This window comes from Xenopus tropicalis, chromosome 3 (assembly GCF_000004195.4).
Source record: "Xenopus tropicalis strain Nigerian chromosome 3, UCB_Xtro_10.0, whole genome shotgun sequence".
Classification (NCBI taxonomy): domain Eukaryota; kingdom Metazoa; phylum Chordata; class Amphibia; order Anura; family Pipidae; genus Xenopus; species Xenopus tropicalis.
In genome coordinates this window covers 27,282,473-27,301,963 of record NC_030679.2, presented here as the reverse complement: position 1 = coordinate 27,301,963, position 19,491 = coordinate 27,282,473, and the positions used below count along the sequence as shown (strand labels likewise).

Below are 19,491 nucleotides of genomic sequence, written 5' to 3'. Positions count from 1 at the left end.
AGTGCAACTACAAGGTACATTTGCGAATTAGGAGGAAGATTTTCATGAGTGAATTGACTATCTAACCTAGGAACTACCTGATGAAGGTAATCTGCCACAACAAGGCTCAGAGTAACTGTTGTTGAAAGATATGGGGCTCCATTATCCTTTACCAGGACCCATGAGTTCTTTATTTTCCCTGTTTGTAGACTTACATACACTAAAGGGGTGTAGTTCTTACATTTGCATTAAATGATAATAAAGCCAAGAGTTATGTCCAGAGTCTGCATCCACTACAACTGCAAAAGGAACCATCTTAAAGTCGGTAGAACTACTGCTTTCTGTGGGTGGATATAAGATATTTGGTTCATTATCATTTTAATGTTATTTATCAATAATCAATGTTGCATTGCTACTCAGAGATGGTGATCCATTGTCTTTAGCTATTATTTATATTTGGAACTCTTTGTGCTGCTCATAATCAAATAAGCATATAGAACTCCACTTTTTGTGTTATTAGAAAGAAAAGTTGATACTGAAAAATCTTCTACATTGGTGTTGGAAATTTAGTAAACAACTTAAGCACTGTTGCCAGTATTTGATGCTTAATTTTTATATATTGACACTCCTGGCAAAATATTCTCAGGCAAATATGTAACATAAGTTGATTTTTTAAACTCTGGGGTATTATAATTTGCATCTGATATAATGTATCCTGTATCATAGACTTTTTATTAGAGAGTTTAAGAGATCCTCTATCTGTGGCAACAATAGTGATATTATTCAATGCTATATTTGCTCTGTCCATGGCAGTAGCAGTAACATTGCTTATATATCTTGCTGAGGAGGAAACAATTTAAAAATGTGCTGCTTCCATTGTCTGACAGTCAACTTCTCCATATTCCTGGTCCTGGTCATGAAGTTTAATTATTGCTATTACAGTACCAATAATGGAGTCTTTGGGAATAGAAGTAGATAAAGATACAATGAATATCTCAGGTGCATTGTCATTTTCATCAGTTACCTCTATTAATACCTTGGAATGGGCCACAAAGCCACCACCATCAATTGCTTGCACAGGAAGTTCATAATGTTGGGATGTCTCATAATTTAAATTATTTTTAATGGTAATTTCCCCACTAGAAGGATTAATACTGAACATGCCTAAGTGAAGGACATCTCCAGATGTTTTGCTAAAGAATTATGTGATTTCAGCATTTGAACTTTCAGAGTTATCAGTTACAGTAATGTAAAGCACTGTAGATTCCACTGGAGCATATTCACTTATGTTAACTTGATACACCTCTCTTGTAAATACAGGCATATTGGTAGTGGCATCACTAATAATAATCTTGGTTAGAGTGGATCCAGACCGTACCCAATTAAAAGCTGTAAGTAATAACTTGTGTACACTTTGTGTTTCATGATCTAGAGCTTTTTCTAGAACAAGTTCTGGGATTTTGATTCGATCAGTTCCAGGCTTTTTATCAGTAAAATACTGATTATCACTAAGTTTATACAGTATGTAGAATTAATACCAACATCTGCATCTTCAGTATTTTGTAAGACCAGATGTGTTCCTGGTGAAGTAGACTGGAGGATTATCATTTACATCATGCATTTCAATTTTGACAGCAACAATCTTAAAGGGATTTATAATCACTGCATCAAAGGTTAGGAATATGTGGCTGCAGCCTCACATATAGTCCTATCCTGTCTTTTACATATACATTTCCATTTTCTAAATGTACAGAAAAATATTTCTCTAAAACACTTGAGTCAACACAAAATCTTCTAAGTGGAAGTTACTTAACATTTATATCAAGATCTTTTGCAATACACTGTACTTGTTATATGAGAAGTTTTCCTCAATTCTTCAGGAACCGATGAAAGCTGTCCAGAGACTGGATGACAATAAAAATAAAACATTACTTTCCATTTGATTTCTTTGCATTTACTTTCTTTGTATCTGTTTTCCTTCCAGCCATTTTCAGCTGACAAAATATTTCTGGCAAATAAAATCCTTTTAGATATACAGAAAATCTTAATCCATTAAAAAAAACATAAAATGGAAATGAGAATGTAGACATAGTCAGCTCCCATTTCAGTTTAGCAAGAAACCCACAAATGTGTTTATCTTTAACCAGAATGTCTTATGTTTTGATGTCCAAAAGATTAAATCCAGCAGAAAAATCTACTTTATGTAATTTATATTCTTTCTTCTTTATCAAAGAGAATCCATAAAATGTCTGTCTTGTTCCTGCAGACTGCTGTGTGACTTACTGGAGTAGGTGAAGTAACATTACATTCAATATTTTCCTTTACTTGTAAACAGCGACACTCTGAGGCACAAACTAGAAGCTGTGGGGCTTTCTAAACAGTACTTTAATTAATATTTTCAAATATATATATATGTATAATATAATATTATACGTTGTTATGTATTTGTCATAAGTCCATAAAATTGCAACAAAACAGCAGAGTTTGCACTCAAGTTTGGCCTATATTGCTGTACTATGAGAGTGTAAATGTAAATCCCATCGCTGGTATGAGTAAAATTCCTACAAAGGCTTAGTTTTCTCAAATCACCTTTCTGGTAACCAGAATATGTTATTTTTGTACCTGCTTGGTTTCTGTGCACAAAACTAACTTAGCTTTTGGATTTATATGTCACCAAACTATCCCTGCATATCATTTCATTCTGTCCGTTTACAACATACAAATGACAATATTATATCCGATAATATAGATAAAATACAAAACAGGTATAACCATATAATCATAGCAATAAAAGCATGTGAATAATTTTATATAGAAAAAAGACAATGCACAGCCCTTTAGTAGTACCTGTTGCAAAATTTAATACAATAATAGATTATATTAAATAGGAAGACTAAAGCAAAAGACAGTAAGGCTATAAAAGAGAAACTATATAAAAGAGAACAGGGGGGTTACAAGAGTGAAGGTTCCCAAAGAGGTGACATTTTGCTCTTCTTGATAGCTTAAATCTAACTTCCAGAGGTAAGCCCAAACTTTTGCTTCTTTATGGCTTCGCTACTTTAGTGTGCTGCTGAATTGGATTTTCAACATCGAATGTTTTCTCTGACAATGGGATCAGCTTGCAACAAGTAAGAAGTTTCTTGTGTAGATCCTTCCGTACTGTCAGTGGAGGATGGAGAATTTCACAATAATTTGAAGCAAGTAATACAATTTGGGGGGATGTGGTATAGGAAAATGGAGGAATGTTATGCAGACATGGAGACTAACTGTAGTATTTTATTTTATATTCACTTAGATATATTATAATATAGATAATTAAAGTTTTGCAACTTATTAAGCTTATGGTTTCGTCCCCAAGATTTCCTTCATGGCATAGCTGAATTTCTCCATGGGTTTCATGCAGTATTTAGATGTTTTGCGGTGTACAATGTTTATGGTCCAGCCTCAACTGCTGTTGTACTTCTCTCATATGCTTATAAACTTAATTTATTTTTGTTTCCCCCCTCAAGGTCTTTTGTATGATTTTTATTACAAAAAATATCAAATACGAAAATTAAACCTAGAAGTATTGAAATTAAGTAGAAGTCAGCACCTTTTTTACATAAATAATACTTTCTTCGATTCATTCAGTTCCTCTACATTGATATGTATCAGACATTTAAAAACCAATTTGAAATTACAGAAGTTAAAATACCTCATACAAACATGACATAACAGTACTTTCTCTATACAATTTGTTTCAAAATATTCTTGTATATTTTATGGGTGCTGTAGGATATCTTGAAGATATCATAAAGAATACACGAAGAATACATATCTATACAAAAATGTAACAAGATGATATGTTGGCCCATCACATCTAGCCATAACTGCAACAATAGAACCTAAACATGTTTAGCAGTTTTATAGTAAAAAAAATTATAGAGGCATGATATATGCTATTTTTTTTAAAGTTAATGGTTAAAATAAAAACAATAATAAAAAAATGGTCTAAATATATCTATGCAAAATAAAATGGCAAATACACAAAAAGAGGTTGTGGGAGCACTCCAAGGCTAAATAAAGTATACAAATACAATGGAAGTGCAACTGATCTGGCCAAATTAACTACAAACATACAGAAAGACAAAAGGGATTGATCAATGCACATTCCCTGGTCCCCTGTTTCATAAGTAAATTGTCTATTAGTTTCATGCTAGTGCATACAGTATATTGACAAGAATAAAAAAAATGGCACCCTCCATTTTCATTGGGTCCAGAACCAATACATTTGTTGTAATTTCTAGGCATATGCATATGCCAGACAAAGAGTCTGAAGCCTGAATCTGTGGAATCAGTGGAATCAGTGGAACTGTTACCTTCATGAGTCCTTTCATGTATATTATAACAAAAAAAATGGAAGTATTGAATGTTTACAAGCTTAGTCTAAGGAAAATTTGACCCTAAGAAAAGTAAGCATAAAATATACCTTGTTAACTAACCCATATTTGCTTGGTTTTCATTTTGTTGTAGTGTAGTTGTATGATGTCATAAGAGTAAACAGGAAGGGAATTAAATGTCAGTTAGAAAAACTCACCTGAATGGGGTTGCTGGGAGACAATGTTTCTTTAAAATGTTCACTTCTGAGTTCTGAATTGTCGGCATCAATTAGATTGTCAATGGGCACATTTTGCTTTGGTTTCATTATGGGAAAGCCACTTTCAGATGAATCCAAAGAAAGACAAACATTGTAGGAGTACGGGAGAGGCAAAGTACCACAGTTAAACTGTGAAAGCATCCTGGAGTCTACTTGAGGATATAAACTTGTAGTCAGAGGCCCAAGGGTTGGCAATGGTTTTGACTCCTTACATTTTGATATTACAGTCAATATTACAGTTAAAATAAGTAATAATGAAATCAGAGTAACTGCAACTACCAAATACATTTGCAAATTAGACTGGGATTCATCAGCTGATTGGTTATTTATTTTGGGAACCACCTGTTGAAAATGGTCTGCCACAACAAGGCTTAAAGTAACACTTACTGAAAGGGATGGGTGTCCATTGTCCTTTACCATAATCACCACTTTATGCTTTAAAAGATCTTTCTCCTGAAAAACACGGCATGTTCTGATTTCCCCTGTGTACTGATTAATACTGAATGGTGATGGGTCTGACATTGGAATGAAATGATAAGAAAGCCACGAGTTATGGCCTGAGTCTGCATCCACAGCAATGACTTTAGTTATCAATGAACCCTGCTCAGAGGCTAAAGGGACCATTTCAAATAATGATGACCCACCACCATTTGGTGATGGATACAGGATTTCTGGTGCATTATCATTCTGATCTATTATATAGATAATTAAAGTTATATTGCTATTCAGAGGTGGGGATCCACTGTCTCTAGCTGTTATTTCCATGCTAAACATCTGGTGTTGTTCATAGTCAAATGATCGCTGAGCATAGAGAACTCCACTCACTACATTAATGGAAAAATAAGCAGATACTGGTATATCCTGTATATATGTATTTAAAATAGAATATACAACTTTTGCATTGTTTCCACTATCAAAATCAAAAGCTTGTATTCTGTAAATGGAAGATCCTGGTAAATTATTTTCAGGCAAATAAGCAACGTAGGTTGGTTTTGAAAACACTGGTGGATTATCGTTTACATCTGATAAATCCAGCTTGATAGATTTTGTGCTAGAAAGTTCAGGAGATCCTTTGTCAGTAGCAAGTATTGTAATATTATACCATGGTACCTTCTCTCTGTCCAGGAAACTGGCAGTAATAATCCTGTAGTATCTACTGGAAGATGAAACGATTTGAAAAGGCGCTGCTCCCAGTATCTGACAATCAACTTCTCCATTCCTTCCTGTATCTTGATCATGAACTTTAATTAGTGCTATGACAGTGCCAGGCATGGAGTCCTCAGGAATAGGAGCAGATAATGAGGCTATGGATATCTCTGGTGCATTGTCATTTTCATCTATAATTTCTATTAATACCTTAGTCTGTGCCACAAAACCACCCCCATCCATTGCTTCTATTGCTATCTCATAGCTTTGGACACTCTCAAAATCCAGATCCCTTTTTGTTGTAATTTTGCCACTAGTAGGATTAATATCAAAGGTGCCTGTGTGAAGCTGGTTGTCTGATGTTTTGCTAAAGGAATATGTGATTTGTGCATTTAGACCTTCATCTTTATCAGTTGCATCCACAGAAAGCACAGTGGTGTTAACTGGAGTATTTTCACTCATTTTCACCTTATACACCTCTTTAGAAAACTCAGGTATATTATCATTTGCATCACTAATGATAATTTTAATAAGAGCTGATCCAGATCTTACAGGGTTTCCTCCATCAAAAGCTGTTAAGAATAATTTGTGCACACTTTGTGTCTCCCGGTCTAGATATTTCTCTAGCACAAGTTCTGGAATTTTGCTTCCATCAGTTCTGATCTTTTCTTTCAATGATAGAAATTGATTGTCACTGAGGATATATCTTTGTACTGAATTTATTCCAATATCTGGATCTTCTGCTGTCTGTAAAACTAAATGAGTTCCTGGTAAAGTAGATTCACTTATTTCTAAGGTGATGGTGTCATGAAAGAACCTTGGAGGATTATCATTTATGTCCTGAATTTCAAGTTTGACAGTAAAAATATTTAAGGGTTTTTCAAGCACTGCATCAAAGCTTAGGAGGCAGGTAGGTGCTGTCCGACACAAAGTCTCTCTGTCTATTCTGTCATTAATGTATAGATTTCCATTTTCTAAATCAACAGAAGCATATTTTTTGGAATTATGAGAATCTATACTAAATCTTCTTTGAAAGAGCTCCTTAATATCTAAACCAAGATCATTTGAAATATTTGCTATTATGGTATCTTTTCTCAGTTCCTCATCAATGGAATAATGAAGCTGACCAGAGACTAAATGAAAAAGCCACAAGGATAAAAAGGAAAATGTTACTTGCCATTTGATTCCCATGTTTTTCTGTTCACGTGGGGTTTTCATGTTAGATAAAAATATCTCAGTAAATTCTTCTTTTAGATGCAAAAAAAAAATTTAATCCACTGGAAAATACATCTTGTAATCTTTGCAAAAGAATCCACAAAATGTCTGTTTTCTCTATTGCAGATCTGCAATGAACATTTTGTATAACACTGGAGCTTCCATTTAGAATTTTCTTTTGCTTATTTGGTGAACAGCGGCGCTCTGAGGCAAAAATTGGGAACTACATTTAAAAATTTCCTTGAACTAGATTGTATTTAAACATGTCCATATCTATATGCCATTAATACTTATTTTTGTACATGAGATTTTTTAAAATGCATCATTATATATGTATACATATTTTATATACAGTAATTAGTGTGAAACCTTTACAGTAACTGAATTTTAGTCAGGTATAGGAACTGTTATATGGATGCTTGGTATTAGGGTTTTATGGATAAGTGGTCTCTGCATAATATAGAGCCCCATGCCAAAAGAATACACATAACCATTTAAACACAATTGGATTGTTTTACCATAGAGATTGATTCATGCCAGTATTCCTAGCATCAAGTAAAAGGTACTGCCCTATTAGTATAGTGAAAAAGCAAATATGTCAAATAAGAACTGCCACCTTAATAAGAAATCTATTGGATGTGCCATTTCTGCATTTCTGTTTTTATATAATAGATGCTTTACCATATTTATTTATTCCTGCTGGTGTTAAATACTTCATAAACCCTAAAAACTGATACAATAATACCATTTATGAATGTTACAGGTGCAATTTGGCAAAATCTCAACCCGTTTTGAAGCATTTATTCCAACAATATTCAACCCTTAAGATCATGCTATTTGTAGTTTAGCAAAATACTGGTGCTAAATGTCAGGTTTTGGTTTGATGTGACTTTGTGTATATCCTGGCAGTATAGAGCTGTACCACTTTAAATAACAGAGAAGTTTTGTGATAAAGATACAGGTGAGCAAACTATCAGAGATTTACTTCATCCACAATTTGGCTTAGGACTTTGGTTTGACAACAGTAACATTCAAAGTGACTGTTCCATTGGCATTCCGTAAGTAAACCCTTCAATTTACTTCAATGTTTCTAACAGCATTAGAAAAAAATAATTTTATTTTAAGAGCAAATTTTGATAATATTCCTCCTCAGAAAACATTATTGCAAGTGATTCCAACCTTTGTTTCTGGAGGGGAAACAGATAAAAAGAAGTAGTCCTTGTAGTATTTCCCTTTGGTCTTTACCTCTTGGTGATACTCTCACCTTTACCAGTGTTCATCTAAACCATATACAGGCAAAACTGTCACTATCTTGTAAGAAGTCTCTTGTAGAAGGCACAAAATGCGCAATGTCTTAATCAGATTCCCAATTATAACTTTCCCCCTTTCTCTGCTTCTTTCCCTCTCTATTCAGATCTGAACTCCCCTCCTCACTTCCTTTTCCTCCGCAAACCTGAAACAACTTTATTAACATGTAACATTAACAATAATCCTTCACCGACCTCCCTTATACTCCAGTTATACTGGAGGGTTGGTACAGGGGGTATTTACTGAAATCAGAGACCATCATCACTGATGCAATTTACTGATACATTTCAAAGAACAATGCACCACACATCAATGGATCCCTTTTTAATATTTTTTCCATATATGTTTCCTCCATAAAAGCATACATGTTGGTAACAAAAGAATTCAGATCCCATAGACGCAAGATGATTATGTAAATTGTCCATATATAAAAATAAAACTGAAATTGATAAGGCCAGTTACAGTAAATATTATTTGGATTGTTAACCTTTTTGTGCATCCATTAACCAACAGTTTCTCTTTATAACTTTTGGCACCTTTCTTCTTGGAACAACAATCATTAAAACAGAAGCTCTGCTGCCCTTTAGAATGATCAGTTAATATATTGAGTAAAACATATAGATACATTTCCAGTGAGTGCATTGGTGTCTACCCAGAATGTATTCCTGAATGGGTTTGTATTCTGGTTTTATGTACTGTAGTACACCGTTGTGATAATATCACTACTACTCAGATCAGCTTTTGGTCATCAACCAAAAGGAGTTGACTTTTACTGTAGATACAGACAAATGTTTTTGAAAACCAGAATAACCAAATAAAATAAATAATAATACAGATGCAATTTTTAGTAGGTACATTCTAATTGTATTTCCTTAGTGCCCACCTGATGATGTTCGTGGCTTTTGTAGTACTTTTGTCGTTCTCTAAACAAGTTGTTCTCTAATAAACATAACAGTCTATGTGATTCCACCATAATATACAATGTTGTATAAGGATAACCATATTTTAAAAAAACGTGTACTGACAGTGCATCTGTATATTTTTCACATAGAATGAAAACAAAGGACATGAATTTATTTAATACACATAAGTATCTTGCTAATAGTGTAATGCATTCAACCAAAAGCTGTCCTTGTTGTTCCTTGCCCCTAAGTTATTTGCCAACTGTATGTGGTATTCCATAGTCAATAAGCAATTACAGGGAGGTTTAGACCCAGTAAACTATGCTTTAAAATTAAGCATTATTTAACATTTTTGTTTATTTGATTCCTAAGAGTATTCAGTTATGCCTACCTTTTCCCTCAAACCTATGTCTTTATTTTCTCCATCTTACTGATGTTCAGACTTTTAGTAAACACCATGAAGATTACAAAACCCAATGACTTGTTATAATTGTATTGATATAAACAGCATCTTAATATACATGCCTATTAATATACATAGTAACAGCCTGTCTAGGTGCATAATTTCAAATAATTCATAATTTATATTAGAATCACTTACCTCATTAGGTATGTCTGGAGACAAAGTGTTTTTTAAGGCTTCATTTCTGAGATCTGAGTCATCTGTGTCAATAAGATTCTTCACAGGGGCAGTCTGATTTGGTTTAATAAGGGTAAAATCATTTTCAGTGGAATCCAAAGTTACACAAAAATTATAGGGATATGGAAGAGTCCCACTATTAAACTTGGACAGCATTCTGGGATCAACGTGAGAATACAGACTTGTATTTAGAGGTGCAAGAGTTGGTGGAAGTTTTGAGTCCTTACATTTTGATATAATGACCAACACAACTGCTATGATAAATAATAGGGATATCAGTGCAACTGCAATGATCAAGTAAATGTGTAAATTAGATTGTGGTTCCTCATTAGTGAACTGATTAATAAGTTTGGGGACCACATGCTGAAAATGATCTGCCACGATAAGGCTTAAGGTGACTGTTGCTGAGAGAGAAGGGTCACCATTGTCTTTTACCAGAACCACCACCTTATGCTTCATATCATCTTTTTCTTGAATGATGCGAGTGGTTCTGATTTCTCCTTTGTGCTGATTAATGCTAAAGGGAGAGGTTTCCAGAGTTTGTATTAAATGATAAGAAAGCCATGAGTTATGTCCAGAATCTGCATCCACTGCAACCACTTTAGTTATCAAAGTCCCCTGCTCAGAGGCTAAAGGGACCATCTCAAATAATGATGAGCTACTGCTTTCAGCTGAAGGATATAAGATTTTAGGTGCATTATCATTCTGATCTATTATATGGATAACTAAGGTTGTATTGCTACTTAAAGATGGTGATCCATGGTCTCTAGCTGTTATTCCAATTTGAAATTCCTTGTCGTGTTCATAGTCAAATGATCGCTGAGCATAGAGAACTCCAGTCTCTATGTTAATAGAAAAATAAGAAGATATGGCAATATCCTTTATATGTGTGCCGGCTATTGAATATATAATCTTGGCATTGTCTCCAGTATCAGGGTCATATGCATTTATTCTGTATATTGAGGATCCAGGTAAATTGTTCTCACTTAAATATGCAACATATGTTGATTTTTTAAAGATTGGTGGATTATCATTAACATCTGATATATTCAACCTAATGTGTTTTACTGTGGAACGTTTAGGAGATCCCCTGTCAGTAGAAAGAATGGTTATGTTATATTGTGATGTATTCTCTCTGTCCAAGAAACTTGTGGTAATTATTTTGTAATACGTGCTTGAGGATAAAACTAACTGAAAAGGTACTGTCCCCATTATCTGACAGTCAACTTCTCCATTGTCTTCTGAGTCCTGATCATGAACTTTAATCAGTGCTATGAGAGTTCCAGTTGGAGAATCCTCAGGAATAGTAGCAGATAATGAGGCAATGGATATCTCAGGAGCATTATCATTTTCATCTGTAATTTCTACTAATACCTTGGAATGGGCCACAAAGCCACCTCCATCCATTGCTTCTACTGATATTTCGTAATTTTGTACTGTTTCAAAATCTAATCCACTTGTAGTTCTAATTTCACCATTTGTTGGATTAATATCAAAGATACTTGTGTAAAGCTGATTGTCTGATGTTTTGCTAAAAGAATATGTAATTTGAGCATTTAGACCTTCGTCTTTGTCAGTTGCATTTACACGAATTACTGTAGAGTTAATTGGAGAATTTTCACTTATTCTCACTTTATAAACCTCTTTAGTAAATACAGGTATATTATCATTTGCATCACTAATGATAATCCTAATTAGAGCAGATCCAGATCTTACAGGGTTTCCTCCATCAAAAGCTGTTAAGAATAATTTGTGCAGATTTTGTGTCTCGCGATCTAGATATTTCTCTAGCACAAGTTCTGGAATTTTGCTCCCATCAGCTCTGGCCTTTTCATGTAATGTAAAATACTGATTGTCACTGAGCTTGTATGTTTGCACAGAATTAATGCCAATATCTGGATCTTCTGCAGTTTGCAAAGCAAACCGTGTCCCTGGTATAGTAAGTTCAATCATCTCTAAAGTGATAGTGTCATAAAAGAATTTTGGAGGATTATCATTTATATCACGAATTTCTATATTGACACTGAAAATATTGAAGGGATTTTCGATCACTGCATCAAAGGTTATTAAACAGGTAGGTGTTGCCCTACAAAGCGTCTCTCTATCTATCCTGTCTTTAACATATAAATTTCCATTTTCTAAATGCACAAAGAAATATTTCTGGGATACATTTGATTCAATGCGAAATCTTCGTGAGGAGAGATCCTTAATATCTAATCCAAGATCGTTTGCAAGGTTTGCTATAACAGAATCTTTTCTCAGTTCTTCAGCAATAGAATAATGAATCTGGCCTGAAACTGACTGACAAAGCCATGAGAGTAAGAAAAAAAATGTTACTTGCCATCTGATTGCCTTGTAGTTTTGTGAGTGCTGGGATTTCATCTCTGCTGCTTTCAGAGTAGAATATCTCCTTCAGATGATCACTTTTCAGTCCAGTAGAAAATGCAGTCCTTATCCACTGTTTTATTGTAGAGAGAGATAGCCTCCTGTTTAAGAGAGAATCTAGAAAATGCCTGCCTTTCTTTCAGCAGAACTGCAGTGGATGTGAATCATATGAATATCCCTGGTTATGTTGTTCTACGTTTAGCTGCTTTTTTGGTGAACAGCGGCGCTTTGAGGCACGATTGGGGAACTACAGGATTTTTTAAAAATTATAATCTTAAGAAGAAGTTGTTTAAACAAAGGCAAAATATATAGCATTATTTAAGCAACAAAACACACCAGTGTTTTTCATAAAGTTCTATGAAATTTCCCTTAGGATAAATTTTCATTATTACTTAATCAAGCTGAGAATCCATACCATTATTTATATTAATAAAACTAAAAGATGACCATCAAAATGATATTATGTGATGTTATGTAATGCTGATGCTGTATCAAATTATTGGGCACTGCTTCTACTGAGCACATATTATGCATATTTTTCCTTTGGGAGTTCATATTCTGATATCCAAACATAATGTATCTCGCAAAAAACATGAATTGTATTGCATTTAGTGCAAGTCCTGCCTATTCTCCACTCATTTACATAGCTATTGGCAGGTCTTCTAATGATGAGTTTATACAGACCCACTGCGCTCTCTCGTCTTAAACCTTTCTATCTCGCTGCTCCTTACCTCTGGAACTCTATCCCTGAATCCCTCCGTAGGGAAAACTCACCCACTCTCTTTAAGAAAAAGCTCAGCTGTTACCTTCTGGAGCACTAAAACATTATTTTGCCCAGTCCTGCGCTTAAGGGCAAATGCCCATACCTGATGCACTCTTACCTTCCAGTTTGTGCCTGTATGTTACCCAACCACTCAGATTGTAAGCTCTAAGGGTCAGGGACCTACTTCCTACTGTGTCTCATACCACATGGCACTTATATATACATATATATATTTATTGTATTTATTTATTATATCACTTGTCCTCCCTGTGTGTAGTTTTGTATTCTGTAAGACTGTACAGTGCTGCATACCCTTGTGGCACTTTATAAATAAAGTTATACATACATACATACATACATACAGTCTCCCGCTAAAGCCTTAGATCATGTATCCTATAAGGAATAATAATAATTAATTATTTTGCTGCATTAAACAATGTACAGAATGCTTAACATGTTTTAATGGTTTAAGATTAAAGGGTCAGGGCAACATCCCATAATTAAAGTGGACCTGTCACCCAGACATGAAAATCTGTATAATAAAAGTCCTGTTCAAATTAAACATGAAACCCAAATTCATTTTTATATTAACACATCCAAACCCATTATAAAGGCATTTAAAAATCACAGCTGTCAATCATATATTGCTTGCCCGCCTCTATGCCTTAGGCATAGAGGCGGGGCAGACAATAACTTTAGCTTTCCATTCAGCACTTCCTAGATGTCACTGCACATCTCACTTTTCCCCTCCCTCCTCCTCATCTAATTGTGTAGCCAGTGCAAGGGCATGGGCATCTGGTCCCCCATTCTGGCACATAAACAAGATTTTGGCATGATACAAAGCTTGCCTTAATAACAGTGTCCACAAAATGGTGCCTGCCTGCTTGCTTTGACTGAGTAATTCCAAGACGGAAGGAAACAAGATTTATATTATTTATATAGTGTAAGTAATGCTTATTTTGCCCAACTAACAATATAGAAAATAATTTGGAGTTATTTCTTAGGGTGACAGGTCCGCTTTAAGGCACGTTTGTTTCTCAGGAATGGGATAGGCTACCTGCACAGTGCTTTATACAAACCTCTTACTAGCAATACAACAGAAATGAATCTAGCACGTTATGCTCAAATGCTGTTGTGTTGTACAGTATTATAGGTTTTATGACCAGTTGTAATATTTTAGGGGGTTTTGACTCCTATAGGAAGGAGTCAGGCTAGGATTGATCAATCGATTGATGCTTCCCCTGCATCGCCATATCACCTTTTTTCAAATGACTGGAAGCCAAGTTTTAACAGGTATTTTCTAATAAAACATTCAAAATACTAAATGGTGTGCAGGATAGGGCAATTATTGGGGCAGGGTAGAATAGATGTTTTACTTAAAATTTTTTAGTGTTTCTTCTCCTTTAAGGAAACAGTTATAGATAGAGGAAGTTGTTTATTGCCATCACCATGACCACCATTTTATGCATTAAAATATCCTGCTCTTTAAGCATCCAAGAATTTCTCCACCACTTTTTCTTGATGGAAATCATTTTGATCAACTATTCAGATGGCATTGCATTACTACTAAGAGATGGAGTTTCATTGTCTTTAGCTGTCACCTGAAATAAAACAAATCCTTGTGTTGCTTATAATCAAATGACCTCTGCATATGGAACTCCAGTGTCCGTGTTTATTGAAATATACTTTATCATTGTTTCCTGTATCCAGATCAAAGGCATTTAAACTGTAAATTAAGGCTTCTGGCAAATTCTTGAACAAAGATATGAAGTCTTCTTAAAAACAGGTGTATTATTAATCATATCAGAGATATCTAGTTTGATAGTGTCTCTGCTGGGTAGTTGAGGAGAACCTCTGTCTGTAACTAGAATGGTGATATTGTCTTGACACCCTCTCTGTCCATGTCACTCGTTGCAACAATTGTGTAATAGCTCTCAGAAAAGGTATGTTGTCTACTATTTGACAGTCAACTTTTTCATTTTCTTGGTCATCAACCTTAATGCGCCCTTACTACAGAGCCAGGCATAGAATCCTCAGGAGCAGCAGAAGAAAATGAGGCAATGGTTAGCTCAGGGGCATTTTCATTCTCATCAATGATTTCAATTAATATCTTGGAACAATGAATTAATCCCCCTCCATCCTTTGCTTGTACAGGCATGTCATATTGTCTGGTCATCTCATCTTGAAATCCATCTTCCATCCTTAGTTGTTATCCCACCACTCATGGGATTAACAGTAAACATTAAATATATTGTTGATATTTCCAGTGGTTTTGCTAAATGAATATGTTAGATAAGAATTTGGGCCTTCATCTCTATATGTTGCACTTACCACAAGCACTGTAGAATTTATTAGGCAATTTTCTTTTATGTTCACTTTGTACATTTCTTGAGTAAATAATGGAATGTTATCATTTGCATCAGTAACGTCAATCTTTACTAAAGCAGTTCTACTTTTAACTGGGTTTCCTCCATCCCGCGCTATAAACATTAGTTCTTGAATGGTTTGTGTCGCTCAATCTAGAGGTTTTCCTAATACAACTTCCAGAGTTTTGGTTCCATATGACCTGTTTTTTACACTCAGACTAAATACTCAGTATCACTAATTTGGTACTTTTGGATGAAATTTATGCAATTATTTGGATCCTTTGCATTTTGAATAACAAACCTAGTACCTGGTAATGTGAACTCAATAATTTCTAGATTGATAATTTTCTGATAAAACACTAGGGCACTGCATCAAAGTTTAAAAAGCCGGTAGCTGCTGCCCCAACACAATATCTCTCTATCTATCCTGTCTTTAACAAACAAACTTACATGAACATATTTCTCTGACATTTGGGAAACAATACAAAGTCTTCTTGTGGAATGGTCCTTAATATGTAATGCAAGATCATTTGCAATACTTGCTACAATAAAGTCTTTTCTCAGTTCTTCAGCAATAGAATAATGAAGCTGCCCAGAGACTGAATGACTAAGCTATGAGTATAGAAATGAAAATTGTACTTGCCATGGTATTTCTTGCATTTTTTCAATCATCTGAAATCTCTAAAAGCACTATTCCAAAGCTAGGTGATATAAAGTAAATCCAATTCTATATGGACTCTTACATTCTGTATTCTGAAAGGGTGATGAGATAATCTAGAAAATGTCTGCTCCTTCTCTGGCAGATCTGCAGTGTGAAGGAAATGAATATCTCTGAACACGAGAACAATTTTTTCTTACTGGTGAACAGTGGCGCTTTGAGGCTTATATGTGGAACTGCAGCACTGAGAACATTGTATGTGTATAAATTGTGTATTCTTTATTGTGGGATACAGAAACCAAACTGAGGAAATGCCATTGTAAATATAATAAATGTGTGTTTTTAAGGCATGTAATATGTATCATCCTTTTGATATTAGTGTAGTAACAATGAAAGTTTAGAGATTCAAATAAAGCTTGAATTTTCCCTTACACACCAGTTTCCAGTACACCAAAATAATAAAATTATGACTTTTTATGACATGAAGTTACATCCTGGTAATTTTCAAGCAAAAAATGTGTTTTGCTTAAAATTAGTAAAGTGAGTGTTTTTAGTTAAATGTTAATTTAGTTATTATCACAAGATTTTGACTGTTTGGCACATTGCTTTAATCTTTACTAATGCAGCTGAAAAAATAAAAGTAAATGTCTGTTTTACTGAAACTAATAAACTTAACTAAAGTACAGGTATTATTAATATAGGCTTGCGTTACTTATCATCCCATTGTGTTTGCTTTATTATTCATCTGTTGGAAAGGCATATGACTTATTTTACATTGCGATGTAGAATGGCATGTTAATGTATGTGATGTAGCACTAGATTTTACTTTGCAGTGTCCAAAGGCCGCCTCGTTCTATGCCCCAGTTTCTCACTATGTAGATTACTTTAATGTGTATTGGGATATTGTTGACAAGCTGTTTCTGCTCTCTGACTGAGGGGCCTGAGAGGCTTTTTCAGTGGAGAAGAATGAGTTTTTTTTAGCTAGGAACAATAGTTATAGGATCATGCATTGTGAGGGGTAGTTCCTCTGTTATGCTTAGTTGGGTTAAGATTGGTGTAGCTATATGTGGTAGTCCTAATTGTAAGTGTATAAAGTTCCATATATCTGTCAGAATGTTTGGAAGCAGGTACACTGCCAAAACATGCAGAAGAATGTGCCTATCTCAGAGCATCCTCTATGGTGTTTGATAGATTTTGGCCAGTCTTTCTGGTGTATGGTAGATGTGACTGAAGAATTATATATAGTCTGTCTTTGACAGGGATGGAGGTTTCCTTTATTTGGCTGAGAATGTCATTCCACATATCCTGGTCTAGATTCTCTATGTCTTGGTTCCATTGAGCTTTAGGTTTTTCCAGTAGGTCGAGGACTAAGTCCATTATGCCATTTCAGTCTTATTCCCCATAGAAATATATTATCTTTCAAAAATAAAAAATGGATTTGTTTTCACAATAACATGAAAGCCACAAACTTGCATACTCATTCATGAATCATACATTATTAAAAGAAACAACAACTGTCCTGGTAAGTTTGGCTATCAGGACATAACTGTAGTAGGCAATGTTTTCTTTAAATATTCATTTCTGAGCCCAGAGTTATCTCTATGAATAAAACTGTTCATAAGAATATTTTGATTAGGTTTCTAGAATATAAAAGCCACTTTCACTTCCATCCAAGGCTGTACAAACATGGTATGAAAAGGGAAGAGACAAAAACATTTTGGGATCAACCTGAGAATACAACTTTGTACTTTACGGTTTAAAAATTTGAGAATTTGATGAGACATGCATTCAATTTAACTACAAATGGTATAGTCACTAAAAATAGAAAAGGAAATTAAAGCAATAACTAAGTACATTTGCAGACTTGATGAGAATCTTCTTTAAATGTGTAGAAGCAACCTGTTGAAAAGTCTTGGCTGCCAAAAGAGGTGAGATTTATCAACATTTGAATTTGAGTTTTTACTGAGATTCATGTTTTTTACTGTACAAATTGCAAAACTTGAATTCACATATTTGAGATGTATTAAGTGCAAAAATACACAAATAAAAACTCAGCATTCAAGCTGGTGAGTTCATGTATTTTCAAATTTCAAGCAATTTTTTAATTTGAATTTTCAAGGTTGATTGGAAACTTTACAGACTCATTGCAAATGAGCTACATCCGAGATTTTCAAGTTTTTTAGTTTTTTAATTAGAAAAAAAGTTTGTGAAACAAAAATAAAATTCTGATCAACTATATAAGTAGTTATATGCATTGAATTTTGTCATAATTTGGATTGTGAACTCCTTTTCCTTTTTAAAGGCATAAACTGCCTTTGTTTTAATAGAACAGCTATAGAAGCTATAAAATCTGAATTTGTGTTGAAGTGCGTATATCTAACCACAGAATGTTGAAGCATTAACACCTGAGATATATATATATATATTTGGATGTTCTTCTGGCAGAGTCATGGACCTCCTCTATCAGTAGCAAAAATAGAAATATCTGATAACATGGTACTAATTTTCTATCCATGATGTTAATTGTAATAATTCTGCAACAATTTCATTTATTCTAACTTTATATAGCTAATTAAAGCAGTGCCAGTTCTTTCAGGATTTTCTCCATCAACTACAATAAAAAATGATTTAATTCCCATTAGTGCTAATCTTTTCATTCAATATAAAATACTGGTTCTTGATGAGCTTGTACAGCATTGCTAAAGATAAATATCTGAGTATTCTGATTACGTCATGAAATGGAGGATTATCGTGTATATTCAGCTTTTACTCTATAAGAGGGATGAGGAAATGTTTTGCGTAATACACTTTCACAAAGTTTTTTTGTGCAGGGTGGAAAATGCAGACATCCTCATTATGCACCCCTTGCTTTTTACATCAACCAATAGAATTTGAGCCCTCCCCAGCCCTCCCTTACCTGGAGCATTTGGACACCATTTGAAGAAATTGTGGGAGCCTTTTTTTTTAAAAAAAGACCAGTTATAACATAGTGGAATGAAGCTTCTTTAACAAGGCAGGTCAATGCTATATTCCATATATATGTTACTGAAGAACTAAAAACTTTCTTAGCCACAATGTAATTTTGTATTCTTATTGACTCCAATGCAGTTCAGTGAAATTTTCATTGCAAATTCTTTTTCCCCCTGAAGTTTCATAAAGGGTTTGACACCAATACATTAGGGGTTAGGAAGCAGGTAGATGCTGGCCCACATAAGATGTTTGTAAAGGCATAAAAATATATATTATTGGCACTACATGGAAGTAAAAAACAAAATTCATTATTTTGGTTGGGTTGCTAAAATCACCCAAATGTTTAAAAAATGATGCTCATGACAGATGGGGAAGAAAAACTTGTAATACAAAGTCTTCACCATATAACATGACATATTTATAAAAAATCAAGCTTTTGAGTGTAGAAAAACTAACATCATTACATTAAAAAGTGATTAAACTTCTACAATTGTCTCTTTTTCCTGATTTTTATATTTAGAAA

At 34.2% G+C, this 19,491-nt stretch overlaps 2 protein-coding genes across 2 annotated transcripts; both read right to left on the bottom strand.

The window, feature by feature from the left end:
• Nucleotides 1–1,180: 1,180 nt before the first annotated feature.
• On the bottom strand, nucleotides 1,181–6,979 carry LOC100489479 (protocadherin gamma-B5). Its single transcript, XM_002939993.1, has 2 exons — nucleotides 4,556–6,979; nucleotides 1,181–1,459 (listed from the first exon to the last, which is right to left on the bottom strand). The coding sequence occupies exons 1-2, from the start codon at nucleotides 6,977–6,979 to the stop codon at nucleotides 1,181–1,183; spliced, it is 2,703 nt and encodes a 900-aa protein (XP_002940039.1).
• Nucleotides 6,980–8,091: 1,112 nt separating this feature from the next.
• On the bottom strand, nucleotides 8,092–12,301 carry LOC101734705 (protocadherin gamma-B1). Its single transcript, XM_012960145.2, has 2 exons — nucleotides 9,788–12,301; nucleotides 8,092–8,163 (listed from the first exon to the last, which is right to left on the bottom strand). The coding sequence occupies exons 1-2, from the start codon at nucleotides 12,206–12,208 to the stop codon at nucleotides 8,092–8,094; spliced, it is 2,493 nt and encodes an 830-aa protein (XP_012815599.1). The 5' UTR covers nucleotides 12,209–12,301.
• Nucleotides 12,302–19,491: the final 7,190 nt, after the last annotated feature.